The 26,166-nt window shown below is 41.3% G+C and overlaps 1 protein-coding gene across 1 annotated transcript in view; it reads left to right on the top strand.

Annotated features, from left to right (window-relative positions):
- Positions 1-26,166, top strand: part of apbb2a (amyloid beta (A4) precursor protein-binding, family B, member 2a) — a 38,582-nt gene that overhangs the window by 10,364 nt on the left and 2,052 nt on the right. The window contains exons 9-13 of the mRNA XM_085424434.1: positions 17,374-17,488; positions 20,142-20,217; positions 25,496-25,576; positions 25,662-25,777; positions 25,854-26,036. Of these exons, the coding sequence (XP_085280560.1) occupies positions 17,374-17,488; positions 20,142-20,217; positions 25,496-25,576; positions 25,662-25,777; positions 25,854-26,036 (571 nt within the window). The remainder of the gene's footprint in view (positions 1-17,373; positions 17,489-20,141; positions 20,218-25,495; positions 25,577-25,661; positions 25,778-25,853; positions 26,037-26,166) is intronic.

Here is a 26,166-nt window from a genome sequence, read left to right as displayed (position 1 = left end):
GAAACGGTCGGGTCCTGACATGTGTAATCAGCTGTTAAAGAATCGGGTGAAAATGGAGTTTAAAATAGAGTCTGTGTAAAAGGCTCACTCGCACTCAGCCATGCTTGTTACCCCCTCTCCTTCTTCCTGCCTCAGTGTCTCTCTGTCTATCTTATTTCCGTCTTTCTCTTTTAAGTACTGCTATAGTCTCTTTCTCGCTCTCTCTCTTTCTCTCTCAGAGCATCCCTCTCATCCTCCCACTCTTCTCCATCCCTCCTGTCTTCCTCCTTTTTGACTTCCCCCAACAACAACACTACAGCAACATTAGCTGTATGTGTGCGAGTGAGATAAAGAGAGTGAAATAAAGAAAGAAAGTCCCTCCACCCTCTTCCATCTCTGAGGATTGAGGAACTTTCAGTGGCTGTCTCTCTCAGCGGTAATGGATAAAGCGTGTAGTGGAAAGAGGAGGGGAGGGTCATCTCAGGATAGCTCTCCCTCTTATCCTTTATTCCCTCACTGCATCTCTTTCTCACACTTATAACATTACAGCTTCCCCCACCACCACCACCCCACCCCCACCCCCACCTCACCCAGCAGCTCTTTAAAATCTGCAGGGTGCAGTCTTGCATTCCTCTGCTTGGTTTTACGCTCATGACTTTTGGATGTACCACAATCAGAATGAAAAAGTCAGAAACACTCTTGCTCTCATACGTCACAAAAAGGAAAACATTTACATTCACTCTATTAGATACATGTTCATACATAAGTAACTAAAACAATATTTTCTTCAATGCTTTCGATATCCATTTAAGAAGTAAAGTGCTTAGCATGTGGTCCAGGGGACAGGATGAATCCACTGGGATTTTTTGTGAAGCCGCTTTCATGGTGATAAGTTGTTTGGGACTGATGTGAAAAACTGGATAGCTTGGCCTTCAAACCAGCACAGGGTGTTAAAGCTTTTCCATGTATGCAGCAAATTGTTTTACAGCAACCTGCATTGCAGTTTGTGCGTGTGCAATTGTATCTGAGATTATTTTGCCACAGGTTGGAATTTTTGCTCTGTTAGTCCTGCCACTAGAGTGCACTGTAATCAAAGCCTGCTCATGGAGAGAAGCTTGCAGCTGAATCCTCAAAAGTATATGTGAGCACCCCTGCTCCTGTGGACTGAGATGATCATTTTCTCCCGGGTTGATTATTTTAAACAGTGCCTGTTAAACAGCATTAGTAGAAAAATGAAAAACTTGGTTGTTTGTTTTACAGCTGTGATTTTTATTTATTCTTGTAGGAGTGTGCTTTTTCTGTCACTACTGAGTGATTAATATTTTTGCATTTGTTAATTTGCTCAGTTATTTTGTGACAGTCTTGGAGTGATACTGTGATCCTGTGAAGCGTTGGCGAGATGTTGCTGACGTCAGCTTCTTCGTGTCATGCGTTGCTTGGTTATTCTTCTTATTTTTAATGTTATGTGCTCTATCTAAAAAAAAAAGACTGACCCACACAAAACCCTAACATTAACCACATCTAATCCCTTTGTGGTTAAACTGGAGCCAGGTCTGTATAGAAGCAACTCCTGCAGGGAGGTTTGAAAAGTCTCCATAGAGCTGAGATTGTAATAGCAAAAACTTTAGGAATAGCCAGGTTTTGGTAGTCCACTATATGTTTTGTATGATTGGCAGCTCAGTGTGCTGCCTAAGTGGTTGACTTACTTGCCTGCACACTGTGTGTGTATAAAGTCAGACTGGTAATATTGTTAACTGACTGAAGCTGGTAGGCGGTGAAAGACATGCAGAAGAGAAATGTCTTTCTTAATTATGTTTAAAAGGCCATAAATTGACAGGGAAAGAGGAGGAGGCAGAGGTGAAAGATAAAGGCTGTTTCTGAAAGCAAGCATAGAAGATAGCTCGCACTTTGCTCTCTCTCCATCAGCTGTCTCTTTCTTTAACCATCTATCTGTGGAATATTCCCAGTCTTGTCCCGAATGTTCGCTCTCTCGCTCTCCTTCAGCTTGATTCAATATGAATGAGTCCCCCCGTCTCGTAAGCAGGGCGGGACGATGGTAGAGGAGGGGTTAGCGCTTCGATGAAGTCATGAGGCTATATCTGGAGCACTCAGCAAGTCTGACCGCGTGCACGCCCAAATTGCGCGTGCACGCTGTTCACATTTATGTGTATGCATGCGGACTTGAACTGATGAAGTCATAGGTCTAAATCCGGAGCGCTCTGTTTGTGTGTGATGGTGAATGAGTGGGTGTGCATGTGTTTTCCCCCACTTTTCCCATCCCATCTTTCTGTCTGTGCTATTTCCACTCTTTGTCTCCAGCGCTCTTTCTGCCTCCCTCCTGTGCCATTGGCTGCACAGCTTTGCCTCTTCTTCTTCTTCTTCTTCTTCTTCTTCTTTCTGACTCTCTTTCTTTGTCCTGCCACTGCACTTTAGTGGGGTTGAAGCCCCCTCTTTTTTCCCAGTTTCACTCAGACAAGAGAAGGAGAGACAAAGATAGGACGAAGGCGAGAAGATACTCAAGACAAACAGTGAGAGAACGGGGAATAAAGCGCGGCACTGCTTTTGAGAGAGTGTGTCGGGAATGATCAGCGTGATGGAAAGCCAATAAGAAAGGGAGAGAGGCATGCTTCCCTGCTTGCACTTTACACAGCAGGACCTCGCAGGACACTCTCCGGACCAGGCAAGCAAAGCGAGGGAAGCCGGCTGTAGGGGAAGATAGAGAGAGAAAAGGTGTAGCGGAAAAAAGTGGAGGAGGAGTGGGAGAAGGAAGGGGGAGGGGAAGAAAAGAGGGAGAGGAGAAGGGGGAAGAAGCCCCAGAGGATTAAAAAAAAGGATAAGAAGAAAAAGAGAGGAAGCAGACAGGAAGAGATTTACCCTGGGGTACTGCTGCGAAGGGGCTGTAGCAATGTCACCGCGGCGAAGGAGCTAACGAGGCAGAGAAGTAGTTGTCGGTAACGGGTCGAGGATGCCTGCTTGTGTGAGTACTCTGATCTGTAGTTCATTCAGTCCTCTATTCCCCATCTATCTATCTATCCATCCATCCATCCATCCATCCATCCATCCATCCATCCATCCATCCACAAAGCCATCTATACACTTACAGTGACCCATTACCACCTCTCTTTCCACCTTACTATCACCCTCTCTAGCCTTTCTGATGATTTCTAACTGCTCCGTTTGTTTAAAGGACACAGCACACGTCCCTTGGCCCTACTTTTTCTAATTAGCTTTCCCTTGATTTTTTCACTCATTTACGTCTCAGCTTCCTGCTGTGTGTTTGACTTCAAGCTGTGTACCTTGTCCCTCTGACTCTCTCTCTCTCTCTGGCTTGCCAGCAGGTGTAGGGATGCAGGCTGTCGGCAGCAGGTTTGCAGCCAGAGTCACTGAGACAAGAGCAAGACATTCATTCAGGGAGTCAGATGAGAAAGAAAAGGCATAAGAGCAAAAGAGAAAAGAAAAAGATGAAGTAGGCAAAGGAGGGATGAGAAAGACAGGATTAACGGGTTTGGATATGCTGCAGGGATTTTTTAAAGTGTCTGTCATGGCTGTTTGGAGCTGTTTGATATGTGTGTGTATGGGTGTGTAGGCTTGTGTGTGTGTATTCTGCAGACATATACATCATGAGTTTAAACCTTAATTAGTTTAAATACCTAGGTGTGTGTGTGTGTGTGTGTGTGTGTGTGTGTGTGTGTGTGTGTGTGTGTGTGTGTGTGTGTGTGTGTGTGTGTGTGTGTGTGTGTGTGTGTGTGCATAGCAGAAGCTACTATATGCATACAGGGAATTTCCCTTTCTCTCTCCTAGCAGAGGATGAGGAGGAGAAAGCGGGAAGAGGGATGAGCAGGGAAGCACTAAGCGTAGAACAAAAAGCCACAGAGAAATGATTTATGGCATCAGAGAGGCCCTGTCTTCTTGTTTTCGTGTCTTTGGCATGTGACACTTGTTAGGATTGAGACAACGCCGTTGAAAACCCAATAATGTACGTTTTTAATAGTATCTTTGCGCCAGCCTGCTGTCTATGTCCCTTTTTCTACTATTTAAATGAACTAATGTTACCTGTTTTCACTAATGGCTCAACGGCAGATGCTCGAGTTCACACCCACACACACAAGCAGAAACATATCATACCAACACACTCCAACAAATGCACACTGATTCCACATTTCATTCATATTCATTAGTGGGGAGCAGTGAGACCCTGCTCGCCTATTCCCTCCAGCGCTCGCTTATTTCCCCCCACTGCTTGACCTTCTATGGACAGGCATGGCATAGAGAAGAGAAGAGAGCCCGTGTATCATAAATGTTTTAATGCTGAACACACTCTTGCGTTCTCCTCCATTTATGTCAGTGAAATGAGTTTGCATGTGCGTGTTTGACTTTTCATATCCGCTCTTCGAGCTGTTTCAGTCATGATGCCCCAGTGTAACCACAGCCTGTTTGCTGATGTCAAGGCCTTTGTGGCTTTAATTAACATGCAAGACCCCACTGATGGCCCACAGGGACAGAGCCCGAACACCTAGACCCACTCGATAGACGCCAGAGTGATTGATGACCTTTCCTCCCCAGTCCTGCACCGATTTGAGCCCTATGCCTACGTCTTTCTTTCCCGGCAAGTCATCGCTCCTCTGCGTCAGCTCCTTCCATTTACCCACAATCCATCACTCCCACTTCTCCGCACACATACACGCAAGCCCTTGTCAGGATGTGTCCACCCAGCAACCCAGAAACCCTCATTCTGCAAAGGGTCATTATGATGTTGTGTCCCCTCATCTCTCTCCAACCCACAGTCCAATGTCTCACACACACACACAGACACACACATGCATTCACACAGACAGAGAATTACAAACAATAAGCTTTGCAAAAAAAGCTTCCTTCTTTCTCTCTCAGTTTGCTTTTTCACTCTCTGTCTTACATTAGCATTGTTAGGCACACCTGCTGTAATCCTTGTCTTCCTGACAGATTACTCCTCCCGTTCCCCCTATAGATTCCCTCCCTGGCCCCGCCAGCCAATAAATCTCCTCACAGATAAAACTCTCCCTGGTCCTAGCCATGGTGGGCACAGATGTGAGCTGATGTTAGCTGATCATACAAGGCTGAACGCAGCGGGACCCTTGTGCAGTCAGTGTCTGCCTGTAGCTCTTCCATTTATTCAGACTACAGAGACTGTTTAAGCTGAATATATTTGAATACTTTAACACTGTTTTGTTTGAGCTTTTGATTACGTTTTCAGCCGGCCTGCAGCAGACATGTCTACTATGATGACTATATCAGGTGGTAAATTAACCTCCTGTCATTTATTTTCAAAGTTTACACATTTAATGTTTCTTAGAAATATTACCTCAGCTCCCTCTACTCACAAAAACTCAAAGAAATGATTTAAAACCTCTAATTGGTAAACATGTTCGTGGTCCACTTGATTTGATAACAGCACTAAGCTGAACATTAAATGGATAATTGGTCGGCTCTGAAAGCTCAGAGTCTGTTTCCCTTGTTGCTTGTGTGGACTTTTACAAGCCAACTATAAAGGAACCCTAATCAAGTATAGTTTTAATTGCTCTGAAAATCTAACAGCATTTAATTGTACAGCTCAAATAATTCAGTGGGTATGTAATTAACGATTCTTTTCATTATGAATGAAAAATGATTATTATTTTCTAAAATGCATCTTTTTTATCTACAAAGTGCCAGTAAAACGCTGGAAAGTGTTCTTTATGCTCACAGTGACATCTTCAGATGTCTACCAATAATGCATACCCAAAAAATCAAACAAACTTTAATATTATATGAAACTATTTCAGATGGACTTTCTAATCATTTCAATTATATCTTCTATTAGGCCTTTTAGTTAAATTACAACAAATATAGCATTAGTAGTGTCTAACATCACAACTGCTATTGATAAAAGCATCCAGGTGATTTTTTGTTTTTCCTAGGGAGAGAATATCGATCATTCTCCCTACTGAGCTTCTTGTTGTTTGCAGTGGTGATGGACAGGCTGACAGCTACCCAACGCAATGGACAGTACACAAGAGAGGTAGAGAAAAGTGTAGACAGAGTGGAGTGGGCGGAGATGAGTGTAACGGGTGACTTGTGACAGAAGGATAGCAGTAAAAGGGAAAGAGAAAGCGAGACCTGCTATAATGTATGGTTTGGAGACGATGGCACAAAAAAAGGCAGGAGGTGGAGCTGGAGGTGTTAAAGTGTTTATTGGGAGTGACCAGAATGGACATGGATTAGTAATTCAATTTATCAGATGGACAGCTTAGGTTGGCCAAACCTAAATATGGAGCTGGCAGGCAGGAGGAAACGAGGAAGACCACAGAGAAGATTGATGGATGTAGTGAAAAAGAACGCACAGAGGGCTGATGTAACAGAGGAGGATGCGAGGGGTAGGGTGAGATGGAGGCAGATGATCCACTGTGGCGACCCCTAAAGGGAACAGCCAACAGAAGAAGAAGAACAAGAAGAACTACCACTCTGTATTTTTTCGCTGGTTTTGCCTGCCCCACCTGCAGTGGCTCTATGCCCCACCAGTGGGGCCCATGCCACAGTTTGAGAACCAATGATTTAAAGAGCTAGGTCTCAGATATTTCTGCCTGCAGCTAAAAAAGATGGGAATGAAATAGTGATGATCCGTTCTTTAAAAAAAAAAAAAATCCACTTGAAAAATTCAACAGCAGCAACATTTCTTTAAAGCTGAACACAGCATCCTGTATCTTTAAAACAACTATCTGCATTGTGTTTGCTCCATTGAGGAATTCAGCAAATCCAGTGTACTCCAGTTTACTATATCGCATGTGCAGGAAATGTAGTGATTTATGGCACATGCAGCTAATTAGGTTACATGCAAATGATCCAAACGGCACAGTAACTCCACTCCACTAGTCACCGAATCCCTGCGCTCTCTCCCACACTTTGTGACACATGTTGGTAGGGTACATGAAGAGGGGCGTCTCACTGATGTGACATCTCACTGAAGCTTTGTCGAGAATATTGCGCTCATGTACGAAAACACACGCACGCGCTCACATAGTTGCACACACCAGTGAATTGTGATGTATAAATGATCAAGAGCAGAGAGAACAGCAGGACATCATCTTTCCCCTGCTCTCTCGTCCACCCAGCATCCCTCTTTTTTCCTCCCCCCACTCATCTCTTGTTCCCCTCTCTCTCTCTGTCTGTCTGTCTGTCTCACCCACCCACCTAACTCTACTCTTAAATATGTAATGAAAAATGACGGGTGTTGACACATGGGTACTGTGTGTGCTCCCTCTGCATGTTGCCCCTCCTTCCCTCCCTCGTTTGCCTCTCTGCCTCAACGAATGCTCGGATTTGGGTCACAAAGCTGCATCAAAATAAACTGGGGTTGCGTGTTTTCCTTCCTCTCAGTATAACATTTTTTTTTTATTTTTGTGAAGAGAAATTGGCCTCAAATGTATTTTGAGTTATCCTTGTGCTCAGTCATTTAAAACCATGCTGTATATAGTGCCGTATAGAGTGTATACAGGGGGGAAATGTCTGAGCTGTAATCAAGGGGGGAGAAAATGTTTATTATTTAGATGAAAAAAAAGTCTTCCTAGAAATTACACCCCTCTGTAATCCACTCTATATGACCCAATTTAAACGCAGCTTTTTTGGATATGTGTGAGCGTGCACATATTTATCCGCCAAGGCAGAAGATGCTCAAATATTTTGAGGCGTTTGTATGCGCAGAAAGCCGTCTGAAGATCTGTGAAGTTGGCGTTCTGCGCGTAAAATATTAATAACCATTCAGATTGTCATTTGTGCATTTGTAAAATGTTTTACATGTGTTCAGATTGCTTGAGGATGAATCAAATGCAGGCGTAGCTGCTGCTGTAAACAACATCAACTGGCTGCTCAATTCGCACAGGCAGCGTCGCGCGCCGCGTTCGCTGCTTAATACACCGTAGACAAGAGTTTTATTTTTATTTCGACTTGATTTTGTCCCAGTTCTTTGCCGCCTCTGGCAATATTGGTGATAGTGTGTTCTTGTCTCTCTGCCTGTGAGTGTGTATATGTGTGCCTAGAGAAACAAGGAGTATGTGTCATGTGGTACCTCTGATGCAGAGGAGGTTGGAGGGGGGGGACTCAAGCCCCGGGTGCTCGTTTTGCTTCTCATCTTGGTGCTGTAAACAAGTTTACGGTGTAGGATGGTAATTACGTGCAGACATTTTACATTAGGCTCTAATGGCTGTGGGTCATGACTAATTCACCAGGTCGCAGAGGGGTTTACCCTGTTCAGCTGTCGCACACAGGTTTAAGTGTCGGAGTGCAACTGTGGAAGAGGTTTAAGTGATGCTGCTTTCACTTAGTTCCAAATTAGCTCAAAACATGGACTCTCTTTTGTATTTTTTATCACTTTGATGCCTGCTATTAGAAGGAGCAGTTCCACGTTTTCTGGAATAAGGAGACCGATGCTACATGTATATCAGTGTTTGCTCATCACCTCAGATATTTCAGTTTATATGCAAAAGCATATGCCAACAACATATATGAGGTAGCTACATGTTAGCAAGTCAACTTTAGTTACATTGTCCTAAATCACAGTTATGTCTTCTCCAAAGAACTGAAAGATATGATTCTGTAGGTAAGAGAAGGCGGAAAGTGCAGCGAAATCCAACATAAAGAAAAAGAATGACAAAGGAAAAGTACACAAGTAGTAACAAAAAATGTACTGGGAGCTTTAACACTTATAAGATCGAGCGTTATAAATGTTATTTTCCTCTATATTTCAGCACAAAGTTTTCTGTTAAAAACTGCTGCTATTAACCACATATTTCTAAATAAAATATCTAATGGGCCACTTCATCCAAGTCATTATGCAAAATTATATCAACTAATTATCAAAGGTGTAAATGGGCAATGATTGATTTTTTTTTTTACTAATCTATACACAACTAAAAATACTGGAGATGCATGTTTTCTACAACTGGATTTTCCCATTTTTCTCATTTTGTGCGGTGAAACAAACAAATCCTGATCACAACTAATTTATCGACTCATAAATTGTATCATGTGAAAAAGAAATTCTAAGATTTTATGTATCAAGACATAATAATAATTTATCTAGATTTATCTGGATTTTATACTAGGTTTAAAATATGGTTCCACCTCAGACGAACACATAACTTAAAACACTGTGTTGATATTTGTTTACAATTCCACACAACCGATACCTGTTCAGTTGTACCATCATGAATTTTAACATTTAACATGCTACCTGAGGCCTGTACAGTCTGAGCATGACCTCGGGGTGTGTTTCCGGGGATGCCCACTCCTGGGAAGTTTGGCAGCTGTCTTGAATGTTTTCCACTTGTGAAAATTCTTTTTTACTGTAGAATTATGGAAAATCTACAGTTAAATTGTTCAGAAAAGTCCTTATAACCCTGCCCAGACTGATGGGCGGCAACAGTTTCTCTAAGATCGCTGCTGATTTCTCTGTTTCTTGGCATTTTATTAACCAACACAACAAACTTCCAAAACATCTGCTTTTATAAAGGTGCTCAGACCTCCTTACGATCAGTTAATCAGAGGTATTTGATTCACCCTGTTAGTTTCTATGCGCGCAGTAACGGTATACTATAATATGTCATTTATCATTGTTCACCCAGACGCATAAAATCTTAGAATCAAAAGAGGATGTACTTCCCTTTTTACGTGACTGTGACTATTTAAAACACCGGACGGACACGAGGACTACAAAACTGATGACACACAACAAATAAACGGCAGCCTCTGCCATCAGTAAATGGCAGTCAACAAGGCGAATATCAGCCAATGCTGATGTTCTGTTGATAAGTCGGTGCAGTAAATACCTGACTGCGCACCACAACACAGCATCAATACTGCAATAAAACTAAGCTAATTACTGTCAGCAGCTCAGTACAGTCCTATTAATGGCTTTGTAAAGTGTGCACTTTGTGCCTCATGTATCTGGTTTTTATCTTTGATTTTTATGCCCTTTTTTATCACCATATTCTGCATTCCATTACAATAAACTACAATTTACTGCCGTGATGAGCCACATTTGCTGTTTTTTGCAAACACAATTATCGACACTCAGGGGTCCAATTTAAAAAAACAAAAAAAACAAAACAGCTTTTGTGCTGGAAAGTTAACTGAGTTTTGACTAACATGTGCAGATTATAATTGTCTGTAAGCAGCTTAGAATGGCTATGAAAGCATTTGTAGACCAGTAAACAGAACTGTTATCTCTAAATTTGTCTTCCAGTATTAACATCAATTTTTTTATGGAAGTCAAGAATTTGCACTGATAAAATTAGTCAGGTTTAATTGTGCATTTCCTTACTGTGGATGATTTTATCTTGCATCAGATTTTCAAGTAAGCTAGCAAACAAAGAGACTCACTCAACAGTTCAAAAAAAGTAGAATAATTGGAAGGAAACTGTTTCCAAATATCAATATACCTGACAGCTCTTTTGTTATTCTCTTTGCAGCATGATGAAAGGGCAATCCTCTAAATCGCTTTCTAGCTGTTGTTTCAGTGTCGCACATCTGTCACAGTTCGGGGCTGAAAATGGATCAGATCCACGTCTGCTTTGGACTCCAGCCAACGTCACAACAGTATCAATAATAAAAGGAAGTTTTTCTGTTGCAGTCAATAGGAAGAGTAACACAACACATGCATACGACGCACACACCTGGTCCTCGGTGTGGACCTTGGCTCTCGGTGGACTTTTTTGCTGACAGGAGCGCCCAGACGTTTCAAATCAGCATTTGGCTTTGCAATTAGCATATGTAAGTGCATTAGCATAGCGGCCAGCAGTATGCAGACACTCTGCAAAGCCGTTTGATAATTGAAGTCTGTGTGATGCCACGGTGCTCTGTGCGTTAGGGTTAGTGTGTGTGTGTGCGTGTGTGTGTGTGTGTGCGTGTGTGTGTGTGTGTGTGTGTGTGTGACAGATGGTTTGGAGGAGACATGAGTCTCTACTGAGCGATACTGGAAGCTACAGAGCAGAAGAAAGAGCTGCAGAGCTGGTCGGGGACTAGTTACATGTGTGCTGTTTTGACTGCCTCTTAAACAGCCTCTTTTACTGCACCAGTATTGGGACAGTTTAGCTTTATTACACCATTCCTGCAACCGAAGATGCATTGTGAAGCTGCTTACTGTAAAGTTTTCAAAACTACTTAAATTTAAATAATATCCTGCTGTCAGCAAAATTATCGAGCATTTTGATTGCTGTTTGACGAAAAATCTAAAGAAATTATTCTCCCAGCCCCACTTTTGAAAGAAGTTATTGCTAATTTACCTTCAATACTTGATTTACTGTATGTGTGTGTGTGTGTAGATAACAAAGACTGTGGATGTGCACATTTCTATTTGAAATCTTTCTCTTGCTTCCTGTGTCCTGTTGCGCCATCCTTACTCCTCACTTGTGTGTGTGTATGTGTACAAAACCACAAACTTTGCAAAGTCACATTAAATGTACTCATTAGCATAAATAAATAAATATGGTTAATGACATGTATGGCTTTTACACTTCCAATTAATAACCATATTGACTGCAAATTCTTTACCCATTATAAATGTATCCTAAGACACGAGTTGTACATCCACCCTCTGGAACTAGATCTAGACTGTTGTGGATTATACATTTTTGATCCAACTTTTTTCCCCTTACATTTTTAATCAGAATCTTATAAAATGGAGATATGATCCCAGTATTAATATGACAAACCTAAGCCATGTTTAGGCATGCCAGGATGGGATTCTCCTTCGGCTGTAGACTAGTACTACACATCGTGCTCTTAGAACCATGATGGAGGTGACAGTTGTCATCTCTGCAGACACTGACAGTTCTTTGTGACGTTCTCAAACCCAGTTCAGCGCACATCTGCAGCCGTGACCTCATTTATTCTCGGAGTCTTACACATTGTCTTCAGCCGAGGCTGCCTCGCAGCCATCAGGATCAAAGAGCGATTGGTAGTAGTGAGTCAGTCATCCTTTACTGAGCTCTGGAGGTGTGTGCGGCACAGAGAGAGAGAAAAAAAGAACGCACGAGTGGTGGGAGGCTTGCTTTAACTCATCTTTCTGCTTTGGTGCTTTCACACCTTTCATCTCGTACCTCTTTTTTACCTATTTTTTTCCCCTTTCCACCTCCTCCTTCACCATCCAGCCCTATATCCATTCCTCTCTTCTCCACTCCCACTTTCATTTTGACTTTCTGGCCAATAACTCTCCTCTCTTGAGATCTTACCTCTCTATCCTCTTCCTTAACTTTTCCCTCTAAAATGCCCTCCGACGTCTATGAAATCTGTGTGTCATTCAGTTAAAAGCAACAATCCTCATCCTTTTCCTTTTTACAAGATAAATGGATAGATTGAGTCATCTTTTAGCACTTACCTGCATCTGGGTTGCAGGGCCAAAAGTCTAATCATGCCCAAACCCCCTGTATGTCCTAGTTCTATCCTGGGGTCTCCTCTAAGTTCGACATGTTTGAAACACCTGAGCTTTCGATGTGGAGTAGTTGTTAAGTTCCTACCAAATGACTGAGCTTCGAACCAAGAAGCCCTTTGGAGGAAACTCATTTCTGCTGCTTGAATCCACAATCTTATTATTTTTTTGGTCACTACCCAGATATTTTGGCCTCGCCCAACTCTGTCTTCACCACTACTGACAAGTTAAACATCCTCATTAAATAGTGAACTGCATATTCCTAACTTGTGATTAAAATTTAAGGCAGAACTCATGATTTAACAGCTGAGAACCATGTCCTTAGACTTGGAGGTGGTAATTCCGGGGACTGGGTTCCAGTTAAAGTCAGTTGCATCTGCTTCTGGCTCACTTAAACTAGCTTTAGAAACTCGCACAGTGTTGGAGGAAAGCCAAGTTCACATGTTAGTTGTCTCTGTTTGTCATACAGTTTAACAGATGTGTAATTTAAAACTAGTGCTGTGATTACAGCTTACAAAGGTTACCAAAAGTCACCTGCCAAACTCAAAAACACCCACTGTGGGTCAGTGGCTTTACTGACATTTTCAATGAGTGACTGTAGAACTGAGACACCCGAAACACTTAAGTTACATCAGAAAATGTCATCTTTTCCTCTTTAAAAAACAACACATGCAACTGTTAAAAATGCAGCTGAGTGTTAATGAAATGACACCGCAGGAAGAAAAATGTAGCCAAGTTATCCTCAGACTGGCTGTAAAAGTCTAAATATATGTGGTGTGATCGTGACAGTACTGTAGGTTTTGTTAATGTGAGACTCTATTTGGCTTTTCATGTAGTTTTTTCATCAGTAATAAAACACTTGTAACTAGTTGAGACTGACACATGAATTAGTTCTGGCGCGAGAACAACAGGCTTTCATTTTTGAAGTAAATGGAGAGCAGTCACTTTTGGGCCATTCAGAATTTCTGACTCTGAAATGCAATTCCAAAGTGACAGACAGCGAATAAAGCAGGGAGCCTGAATTTGAAATGGAACAGAAGTCCGTAGAATCCGAGATAATGGGAACAGGGTGAGGAAAAAAATCATGAATGAAATTCAAACACAATGAGAAAGCAATGCATTTTAAAACGTGTGCAGATGCATTTACATGTGGTGAGTTAGAGCTTTTAGGTAGTTTCTACAAGTGTTGATTTAGTCTCCATGTGTCTCTACTTGTGTGTGTGTGTGTGTGTGTGTGTGTGTGTGTGTGTGTGTGTTAGTAGGTCTGCATGAATAAAGGCTGTTTGGAGATCAGCAGCAGTTCTGATGCTCTGACAATGAAGATAGGATTCCTGTTTGAAATAATCTACCAGCTGTTCTACCCTCCACACACACACACACACACACACACACACACACACACACACACACACACACACACACACGTCTACACCAACACACACGCACAGCTTCTTACAAAGTGGATCATCAAAGAATCGAAGGCAGTCAATGTTTGAATTAGCCCTCTGTTCTTCATTCAGCCTGTGCCTCTTTGTAGTGTTTCTGATAGTAGAGCATCACAGCCTATATTGCGTGCAGCTGTGATGAGTTACGCTCTCGATGTGAATCATTCTATGTTGCATGTTTTGTTTTGGGGGTTTTTTGTGAGGTGGATGTCTCCTGGTGTGGAAGAAAAAGTGAGTGAAAGAGTGAGAGATGGAGACGGCTCAGGGAAGTGAAAGCAAGATTAAAGAGCAGAAGCAAAGAGCTGAATGAAAGACACTGGGAGAAGGAAAAGGTAGAGGGAAATGGGGTAGGGTGGGTTCACGCGCCTGTGTGTGTGTGTGTGTGTGTGTGTGTGTGTGTGTGTGTGTGTGTGTGTGTGTGTGTGTGTGTGTGTGTGTGTGTGTGTGTGTGTGTGTGTGTGTGGTACGCAAGTATGCAGCCACAAGAAAGGTTTCCTGCGATATAATGTTGCAGAATGCTAATCCGCTGAAATGAAAAGTACACACATACATCACCTAACGGGAAGGCGGTGACTGAAGCGAAAGAACATTGTCTCTGTTTTTGACTCTGTATGTTTTGTGTATTAACGCTGCTGTTGTGTCTTTGCCTTCCCTATCCTCACCATCATTTTCACTTTGCTTTTTTGTTGGTTTTCATCTTCTCCCATAATATAACTTTCCCATCCCACCACTCTTATGTGTCTTTTTATGTCCCACACTCTTCCTTTAACACATTTATTCTTATTCCTTATGTTATGTTTCCTTTACAACCATCACCTTTATTTTCTTTCTTTCTATTTTCAACCACCATCTCTTCAACAACCCCTCTTGCCCTCCTTCTGCCTCCTTCTGCTTCCGGGGACACAGAGAAAGGTAACTGCTCTTTGTGCCGTGCTCACGTGCGATCTTGCTCTTCAGCTGTTTTCTGTAATCGTTGTGTCAGGGCTCCCGCCCTTGTGTGCGATCACATTTGTCACTTCAGGCTTCAAATCAGTGGCTTTGCTTCGCCTAGAGTCACTGTTGCTCTTTACAAGAGTGCAGGACCGACTACTGAAAGTCTAAATCACTGGTGTCAAATCGTCAGCGAGCCAGACTGGCCACGGGCTGTTTCCTATTAAGAGTTGCATGCTGTTTTATAGCATTGTGATCCCTGAGAGAGGATACAGAAGTCATAAAAGAACCATTTGTAGTATGCGAAGCAAGGCCACTCATGCTGCTTTGGTGACGCACTGCTCAGATGTCCCAGAATGAAGTGTACTGGACACCAAACACACACACACACTCAGTCACACATCATATTGCACTTTCCTTTGTGGCCACAATCAGAGAGCATTATCGACTTACAGTGTGTGAGCACACAATTAAGCAGAAGAGACGGGCCAGATAATGGACTCATAAACACAAAGAGCCTGCTGTGATAAATGGCAGTGTTTGGCGTATTTCTGTTTGTGCCTGTGGTTATTCTGAAGTGTTCAATGTATGTGTGTGCATCTGGTGACACTGCCATCTGTTTTGGCTTCACTCTGTATTCACCGATTACTCATTTGTTTCTGTTCTAGCTGGAAACACATCCTCCTACCTTTTGTTCCTCCGCTTGTCTCACCTGTTAATGGGGAAGAGATGTGTCTTTCATCTTGTCTGTGCGCGTATGTGTGTATGTAGCATTTCCCACATGTGGCTGGTTTTCATCTGCCACCCACACTGAATAAAGTTTCTTTCTTAGCCGAGTTTCCTCCCTCAATATCACCCTCATACTCCTCATTTTACGCTGCAGTGTGACACCACTGAGAAGCTCTTGCCATGAAGTTTCTTCAAGGACACGCACGCACGCACGCACGCACGCACGCACGCACGCACGCACACACACACACACACACGTCTGCCTAAATATTTGCATAAGCCCAAGTGTTTGTCATTTTATCCAATATTGGCAACTGCCACCTCCAGTTCAGTTCAATATGAACCATAGACTGTATATAAAAGATGGACATATTCACAGCAAGCTATTTGCTTGTCACCATCTTGGTTGTTAGACATTATAAGCAGGGTGTGGATATGACCAGCAAAGCTGTGGACACTGCATGTGCATTTGGTAGCAACTAGTCAATCGCAAGGTAGCCACACCGCAATGGTTTAGCATCAATTTAACACTTAGTTGAGTAATAATTTACAGAAATCATATTATACTATACTAAATTAGACTTGAATGACATCATAAATTCATCAAAAGCATGTTTACTGAGGTAATACATTAAGAAAAATGAGTCGTAATCTGCAAAAGAATGCAGATTTAAAACACTTCCTGTAATAGCTTCACTTTTCAGACCCCATAATACATGCCCATCTTTTATATACAGTTTTTGCTATGAAGAGACTGGTCCTAACGTGAATGCCTGCACAGCTCGAGGCAACATGTAAATGACGCAAATAATGAAGCTGCAGTTTGTGACTCAGCTAATTAGACACAGCCCCAAAAGAAGTTCTTAGAGAAGAGGTAAATACATCATGATGCAAAATGGGCATAATAATGTTGCTGTCATTTGTGGATTTTAGTTCTTGTGCGTGTTCTCTTTTCTAGCCCCTTTTTACATCGCTGAACAGAAGATAAAGCAAACAGGTGCAGGGAGAGGGCTGGACAGGTCCAAGGACAAGCATCACCTCCTAACAACACAGAAGAGGGAAAAGATGTAAAACCCAGTTCAGTAAAAAGCTGTTGTTACAAAGGAGAGAAAACAATTGGTTGAAACACTGTGTTAGATGTCGCAAGTAATCCAAATATATTCACACTGTAGATGAGGATAAAATTGAACCCAAGAAACAACAAAACAAAAACGGCTAAAGGAACAGTAATATACAAATTAGCGATCATGAATCCATATTGTCCCTGAGCTAAGTGGCTGCAGGGGGATGTATGAAGCCCTTAAAGAGTGTTTGATCACAATATTCAACAATTTTCAAACATGGATCTCCAAGGAATAATACCAGGCGCCTTTGAGCAGAAAAATATCATCTATTTGATAAAAATCCATCTTGCAGGAGCTATTAAGTGCATTAAACCTAAGTGGATAAAACCTTACTCTCCTGCATACAAATATCTGGAATTAAGACACGTTAGACTGAAATATCACTGCAGAAAAAATGTAAATAAACGAAAAGATTGAATCATATTGAAATTAATTCAGTGATTCAGCATCCCACGGCTTATTTCTTTTCCCTAATGGCTTTGTTGCTCACCTCAAGATATGTGCCTCAATTTTCTGGATGCTCCTTCCTTTTTCATTTCATTATCTTGTCCCACTTTTTTTTAAGTTGTCCTTTGTCTTCTAATCATAAATGTTAGAGAGCATCTGTAAAAAAGCTTAAAAGATTTTTAAATACTGTCCCTTTAACAAGAGTTTGGTTCAACTGCTTTTAGGGTGCCTTGAGATAAACTTTGAGTGTCACATCTGCATGTGTCTTCTGTCTGTGCTTCAGGGATTTCGCCTATGTGGCCAGAGACAAAAACACACGGGTGCTGAAGTGCCACGTGTTCCGATGTGATACCCCTGCCGCAGCCATCGCCACAAGTCTCCACGAAATCTGTTCCAAGGTTTGTATCATAACCTCTCCTGCCTCCTTATCTCCTGCTCTGAAACAAGCTAGGAAGTTTTAATCAGCTCAGATGTTATAAAGGGGGGGGGGGATCATTATAACAACCCTGTATCTTAGATGATATTCGCACATGCGTGTTCCAGTGCCCTGATAAGATTTCTGATTTCTCTTCCCGAGAAGTAGGGCTGTGAGGAGAGATAGCAGAAAGCCTTTACAGCGAGATGATAAGATTGCAGTTGCAGAGTATGTGCAGTGCTAGTTTTCAATATATGTCCCTAAAGTGTGGGATGGGAATGGACATTTTTTTATGGACATTTTGGTCCATAAAAGAGTGATAAATACCTCAGCTATTCCTAATCAAAACCCAACATAAGTTCTGCTCTTAGCCTACTCCATGGATGCTAATGTTTACATGTACAAACGCAGAAACGTAACTCATCCTCTAGAACGTGCGCTGCATGCAACCACAGTGGCCAAGGTTTGACCTGCTTGCTTGCTGCTTGTCACTATGTCAGTAAAACAAAGTAAAAAGGCCAAAAAATAAATATTAAAAAAGAACAACCTGCTGATAACTGTCATAGTCATAACTACATAAACATCCATCATCACAGAATACAGTTCTGAAACTTTATAGAGCTCTAAATTCTCTTTTTATATCATACTTTTAGCTCGGAGGGTAAATAAGTGACTCCTCATGGACGTCCGCATACCTTTCAGCTGCCAGCATAGCTGTTTCACTAACAGGGCACCACGTGCAAGTGTGTCCCAAGCCAACTAGAAAGAAGTATAATAAGAACAACTGCGCATCTGTGATGTCCAAAGGTGTCCGTGTGCTCATCCACAAGGGAGTGTATGGTTGGAGAGTTGTGTGTTATCTTGCAATGTGTACTGCAGTGTAATGCATAAAGAGCAAATACTATTTTCAACACTAACACAGCACTTTTCCTAGTCAGTGACATAGTTCACTTGTTTAGAGACTTTAGATTTCACACTGACACACACACTGACTCATAATGCTTTATGTACAAAGAGAAATCAGTGTGTCCTCAGGCCAGCGCTGACCTTGTGAAGAATGACTGTACCCGGAACAACAGATCTACTCCCTTTGAGGCACATCGACCCATTTAGAGAGAAGATTTAATTTCTTCTTATCTCGAACCCCAAACCGAAGGAAGAGTGTGCATCAGTGCATCTGGATGTGACCATGACTCTTCACACCTTTACGCCACCTATTTTAAACACAGTGGTAGTTTTCTCTTTACTGCAGGGGAAAAACTTGGTGACCTGAGCCTTGCAGCTGCGCAGCACGCTGAATGGCCCTCCTTTGTGTGTGGGTGTGTGTGTGTGAGGGTGGGTGGGAGTGAGTGTGCCTTCTTGCATGTTCCCCTGTGAGCAGAGTTGCAGACTCACCACAGACTTTGATTAATGACACCTCCAATTAATCAAGTATCTGTAGCAGGAAAAGAGTGCAGCAGCTCGAGTGCAGGGACCATGCAAAATATTCAACACTCTTTAAAGAGTGTGTCCACTGCAGCACAAGAGAAAGCAAGAAAATAGAGAGAAAAGACCATTCTTTAAGTGCAGAACTGAAGTATAATTGGGAAAGAAGTAACAGGTGATGTCACTGAGAAGACCAAAACAGCTGCTACATATAACTGATGTAAAATACTGATTTCTCCATTATGTTTTAACTTTTTTTTTTTTCCAAAATCAATATGCTGCACTGTTATTTGAAGTGACATCTTTCATTGCAATCAAATGAGCACTGCAGTCTACTTGGATTCAGTCCCACACACCCTGGCTTACCTAAATATTCAGAATAGTGCACCAACTATAAGGCTGAAAATAGTCCTTTGCAAATAGCATTCTTACTCCTTTTGCTAAAAAATTTGGCTGCTTCATTGTTTTATGAGATTTTTTTTTACCTTTTGAAGGACATGAAACTGCTTATTTGTAGCCTGTTTTTAAGGAGTGCATTGTCAGCACAGACTGTATATAAAAGAAGGACGTTGCAAAGGTGAAGCTAATGCATTTTTAAAATCTTTCAAATAGTCAAAGTTTTACTTGCTTTATGAGCTTAGTGAAACTATTCTCATTTAATTTGTGGTCTCAGCTGGTGGTTTCAAATTTATTTGTCACAGCATGATGTTCATTTTATGGTTTATGATCACATTTAGAATAAAAAATAAATATGATTTAGGGAGTGGTTACCTTCTGATTGACTGTTAGCTACAATATGAGTAAGAAATGCTTCTTATCTTTTTCCATTGAGATCATCCCTTTGCTTTTGATGTTAACAAGTCTTCACAAACTGATCGGCAAAAACATGATGGTTACAACTATCTTTATTATACAGTCTTTAGTAGAAACACTTATTTACTGCTAGTACTAACTAATACCCAGTCTGTTACTGGTGTGTTTTAGCTGTAAATCTTTGATAAAAATAGATTTGTCAGATGATCTAGTCTTATTAATATTTATCACTCCTGTCCCTGTTTTAAAACCAAACCTTTTTCATCACTTTCCTCCATTTTTTTTTTTTTGCAGTCCTCTTGTGTTCCCTTTTTTCAAATTCCTCTTTTTTCCTTTGCACTCTGTTCCTCTCACCCTGTTTTCACCCAAACACTCTTCAATTTTTCTCTCCTCGTTAGATCATGGCTGAGAGGAAAAGTGCCAAGGCTGCAGCTGGCAGCTCCTCCCAGAACGGCTCCGACGTACCCATGCAAGGTACATGCATGCACAGTCATGTGTTTATCACTTCAGAGGACATTAGAAAAAAGAATTAGGGTAACTATAACCATAATGCCAAGAACTTCAACATAAGCATTACATGATAAGGATTTTTTTATCCTTAGAAGAGAGAAAAAAAAGTAACTTCATGTAACTCTCTAAGGAGATTTATGTGCATTTGGAATTGTAAGCTTATCATTTCTCTTATAGCATTTATCCAAATCTGAAACCACGTATATGCTTCTTAAAAAATGGCCTCACTGCCTGAGAATCAGCTGTGAACATTTGTTAAAAGAAAAGACAGCAGTGTTAGGTTCACTTACATTCACATAACGCTGACACCAGAATAACTCCTCGCCATAAACTCCTCACTCAACAGAGCTTTATCCTCACAATAATTCTATTCACTGTTTTCCATTTCACTAATTCCCACTGCTTGTTCCTTTTAGTCCCAAATAATTATAGGAAGACAGCAGAAAAAGCCACGACACAATTCATCCTTTGCTATAACTTCAGCTGCCATGCGTATCTGCTGAGCATGATGGTTGGGGGGGATGCTCTGACATCAGAATATAAAAGAACTATATCGGCTCTTCACTCGCAGAGGCAGTCGACCTCATTAAAACCCAATTAGTGTTTCTTTGAGGCGAGGCCTGGTACTCCACAGCTCCCATCCCAAACCCAGGATCAAAGAACTTCATGGTGGAGGATCCCTCACATCTTTTGTAGCTGTAACTTGCGTGAACTCATAGATTGAACTCATACACTTTTCATTAAAAATGTTGGTACAGTGTAAGGTGTTGCCCTTGAAATGGATAGAACGGCCTGTTAGCTTGAAAACTTGGCTGGGTTTTTATTTTTCCTTCTGTGTGTGGAACAGTTTTCGCCTGGATTAGATCTCTTTTTTGGGTAGCTGTTAGCGCATAATCCTGTGTTGGGACACAATTGAGGAGATTAGCACCAAATGATTTGGGATGAGCACCAGCACTAGGATAATCGCATCGGTGTTGTCATCGGATCAGGCCTGTCTGAGCTCTGCTTTAAAACAGAATTAATGTAAGAAAACTCTTTCACAATTCATTGTTCGTGTAAGTACAGTTCGGAAAGCTTTAGCGCCCTGAAAAGGTGAGACAACGTAAGCGCATGTAAATCTATATGCTCAGATTTCTGAATTACTACCTTCCCATGTTATCTGATTCCTATTGCAATTAAGTTGCTTGTGTCCATGATGTCACTGTTGGCTTTGGCTTCAGGTGCAAGAGCGCTCAACTCTGAACACATCGATTTGGCTTAGTGTGGTCACATGTAACCAAAGGCCATTAAAACACTATTTTTTTTATTGTTACTATACTGTGCAAAAGGTCAGAGTCAGCACTCATTTCTTTATGTTGCTTCGAAGTAGCCAGTAGTGGCTTTTTTGTAGTTTTTTTAAAGCAGCAGTAGATCTCCAGGTTTTTGTGAAGGTTTTCTTTGAACATTGACTGCTTTTTCCCTCATTTTCAGAGGAATGTTTTTGTTTATTGAATCATTCAAGTATAAACTATAAACATAAAATACAACAAACTCCATGGGTGAACCAGTGTTGCTTCTACATATAAAGAACCAATTTTAAATGATATCTTTAGGCACTTTGTTTCTAGCAGCCTGTCACAAAAGTTCCTAATATTAGGGCTGCTCGATTATGGCAAAAATGATAATCACGATTATTTTCACTGAAATTGAGATCTCGATTATTTGACGATATTTATTTAACCCTTTAAGACCTACCATAGAACCAAGTCCGCCAGAGCTTATATTATATTTTTACATGTTGTAGTGCCATTTGTGGGAGCATTTCAAGTTGCTATACAACTATTATAGCCCATATTTTAATAATATGTATGCATTAAGTCCATAGTAACTACATTAATTGCAAAAAAGTACAATAAACTACAAAAAAAAATTGAAAATCATTTTTGTTTTTTTTGCATATATTTCTACTTGGAGAAATTTAAGAGGCTTATCCTTCAAAACTTTAAATACAAAAAAGTTGCAAAAAATAGTTTACAACAACAGGAAATTTATTTTGAGTGTCTTCATAGTTTTATTTTGGAGATACACCAATTTTTATATACTGCAGGAAAAACGAAAAAACAATCCTATGATGCAAATTTGCAAAGAAAACAGCATCAAAATAAACTATTTCCAGCAGTGCAATTCGAGTTCTAAGCATCCCAGAAACTATTCAGAAAAGTCAAACATGACCAGTATAGGCTTTTAAGGCCTACAAGTAAAAAAAACTACAATTTCCGCGAAAATGACGTCACTTCCGGTTTCGGGCAGGAAATGGCGGACATGTGACAGTTCGCGCTGACGTCTGTTTAACTGTGGGAAGTGTTACGAACAGCTGATCGGATCGGCAAAGCGTGTTTCTGGAATATTATGTTTTTGTTCCTGCAAGCGCTTTTTATGCAATTTTTGCAAAGCTTTATGTGGAAGGAAACCGTGACCGAGGACAAGCTGATGGCATCAGATGTAAGTACAACTCCTCCGGTTTCATATGCAAAACAAATTATTGCGCTAGCTTACATGGTCCAGGTTCTACAGGGATTTAAAAATAGTTATGCAAAACGGAGCGTGCTGCTCTGACCGGATCTAAAGGGTTAACAATGACTTTAAAAAATAATATAAAATAGTGTGCAACACCACTGAAGTTTTTTTTACCTCTCTTTTCAACCAACGGCAGTCACTCTCCTCTCCAAATAACTTCTGCTTAGCTTTCCGAGCTTCCCTCGGGTCCTCTTAATCAGCGGTCTCCAACCTTTTTTGCGCCACGGACGGTTTATGCCCGACAATATTTTCACGGACCGGCCTTTAAGGTGTCGCGGATAAATGAGGGAGGGGCCAATAATCGGCTCAGTCATTTTTAATGATCGTTGAAAGCCCAGATCGTAATCGTGATTAAAATTCGATTAATTGAGCAGCCCTAGTTCCTATTTCAGGGCGATCGTGGCTCAAGAGTTGGGTGTTTGTCTTGTAATCGGAAGGTTGCCGGTTCAAGCCCCGGCTCAGACAGTCTCGGTCGTTGTGTCCTTGGGCGAGACACTTCACCTACCGCCTACTGGTGATGGCCAGAGGGGCCGATGGCGCGATATGGCAGCCTCGCCTCTGTCAGTCTGTCCCAGGGCAGCTGTGGCTACAACTGTAGCTGCCTCCACCAGTGTGTGAATGTGAGAGTGAATGAATAGTGGTATTGTAAAGCGCTTTGAGGGGTCCCAAAAAAAGCGCTATATAAATGCAATCCATTATTATTATTATTAATTCAGTGTTATGTATATAGCGCAACAACGCCTCAAGGAGACCACTTTATATTGTATTTTAAATACCCTAAAATAATAGAGCGAAAACCCAAGTAATCAGACAACCACTTACGAACTAGCTAGCACGTGGTGACAGTGGGAAAGATGAACTCGCTTTTAACAGGAAGAAACTTCCAGCAGAACTAGGCTCATGGAAGAGCAGCCTTCTGTTGCAAGCTATTGAGGGTGAGGGGAGGAAGACAGGACCAAATACATACTGTGGAAGAGAGCTAGAGATTAATAATAATTGATGAATAAATTCAGAGTGGTGAATAAACATGCAATAAGTGAAAAAAGGGGAATGAAGAAGAAAAACACTCAGTGGAAGACCCAACAGCCTAGACCTATTGCGGCATAACTAAGGGAGGATTCAGTGTGTCTGTCTCCTGAATCCAAACTGGGAGTTGGTTCTACAGAAGAGGGGCATGAAAGCTGAAGGGTCTGCCTCCCATTCTACATTTAAATACTCTAGGAACCACGAGTAAGCCTGCAGGCTGAGAGTGAAGTGCTCTATTGGGGTGATATGCTGATGAGGTCTTTAAGAGAAGATGGGGCCTGATTATGCAAGAATTTTTATGTGAGAAGCAAATTAAATTCACACATCATTTCTTCCCATTTCTTGAGTTGAATCTGTGAAAAATGCCAAAAATAATATGGTTTGACAGGCATAAAATAGTACGTTTGCACCAACATGATTCCCAAAGAGCTATTAGCTGAAAACTTTGCATATCTTTGCATGATGTGCAGAATCTCCTTAATCATTAATAATTAAGAAACTGGACAAGTGGAGAACAAAAAAAGAAGTGACGTGTACGTGAAAATCATCTCATTAAGCGAAATATCTAGCAAAGACATGACACAGGACTGTGTAAAACACAATGCAGGCTATTTTATCCATTATTGTTGGAGCTCCTCTTGGAGATCTGATGCAATTCTGAACGTACGAGTAGTATCGTCAGATTATTGATCAGGCAATACTATGTGGAAAGTCTTTAACAATGGCATAATTTTTTAGCACGATAATGATAAAAGCACACTATCATTGCAGTAAAGGCATAACTGGAAAACACACAATGCAGCATTATCAGTCATGGAGTTGCTTCCCCAGATCATCAGTGTGGGAGCACCTTGATAGAGAACAGAACAAAAGGCAGCCAAAATCCTAAGAAGAGCTTTGAATGTCCTTTAAAAAGCCTGGATAACTACTTCTGAAGACTACTTACAGAAATTAGAAGGAATCTTCCCTAAGAGAATTCAGACTGTGTAGAAATATAAAGGTGTTCTTACCAAATATTGACTGTTAAGCCAGTTAGTATTGTACAGAGTCTGTTTTTGCCTGTTAAACTGTATTTTCATGTATGTTTTCAAATATTTTCCTTTTTCCTGGCAAAATATAAAGGAATGAGGGATGTCTCAAGGCTTTTGTACAGTACTGCACATTAAAGCCTCTGTGTGTACAAATTTAAACCCCGTACTGACAGTCAAAGAGTTTTCCATAACTTTTAAAGCTAATTACACACATTATTAGATAGATGATGCAAACATTTGTGCCAACTGAGATGCAGGTGATACAACAACATTGCGTACGACACTATTTTCTGCCTAAAGGCGATCATATAAGCAGGCAAAGCTGTGTTTTCATAGGGAAACCACTCCAGCTCGCTTAAGCTTACATGCTTCTGTGTTTTTTGTGCTCTAATCATGTGAACAGTGCCCCAGTATATTAAAATATTCAGCAGTGTTTGTTTATTTCTGCACTTTAAGCCAATTATCATGTGTGGACTACTCTTTTGAAAATTTGCTTTAGATGTTGTCACGTGATTAAATCTCTTGGGGGCTGTGTGTGTGTGTGTGTGTGTGTGTGTGTGTGTGTGTGTGTGTGTGTGTGTGTGTGTGTGAGAATGTTAAAATTTGTGTTTTTGTGTTTCTCCCTGCAGAGTTTCCCATGCCAAAGACCGAGTTGGTGCAAAAGTTTCATGTGCACTATCTGGGGATGACGTCTGTGTCTCGACCTATAGGTAAACTCAAACACCCACTGGAAGACCTCGTGTAGTAGATTCTTAGATCCTAAACTGCTGAGACTCTCCTGCGTTATGTCACCAGGTATGGACATCATAAATGGCGCCATAGACAGCCTCGTGTCCTCTACAGGCAAAGAGGACTGGACTCCTGTTATACTGAGCATCGCTGATACCACGTTGGCAGTCATCAAAGAAAAGGCAAGGGAATATTTGTTGTGAATGTACTTGTCAGGCAGAGAGCAAAGTCTAACTGTCCTCTTTCATGGCTGCGCAGGAGGAGGAAGAGGAGGTACTGGTGGAGTGTCGTGTCCGTTTTCTGTCCTTCATGGGCGTGGGACGGGATGTTCATTCATTTGCCTTCATTATGGACACTGGAAGCCAGCATTTCCAGTGTCACGTGTTCTGGTGTGAACCCAATGCAGGCAGTGTATCTGAGGCTGTCCAGGCAGCTTGTGTGGTAAGCACTAAAAATGAAGTGTAAAAGTGTATGTGTTGGATTTTGTTGCAGCTAGTTTCACATTTTTTTCTTCTTTGTTTAGCACTTTTGACATTGGTTGGAATATTTCCAACACTTCCTCACAAAAACC

The sequence above is a fragment of the Rhamphochromis longiceps genome, linkage group LG2 (assembly GCF_057381845.1).
Source record: "Rhamphochromis longiceps isolate RC_006_pf linkage group LG2, R_longiceps_female_GT1.1, whole genome shotgun sequence".
NCBI classification, from domain to species: Eukaryota; Metazoa; Chordata; class Actinopteri; order Cichliformes; family Cichlidae; genus Rhamphochromis; species Rhamphochromis longiceps.
Note: the sequence above shows the minus strand (reverse complement) of the source record. Positions and strands in the feature narration are given on the sequence as shown.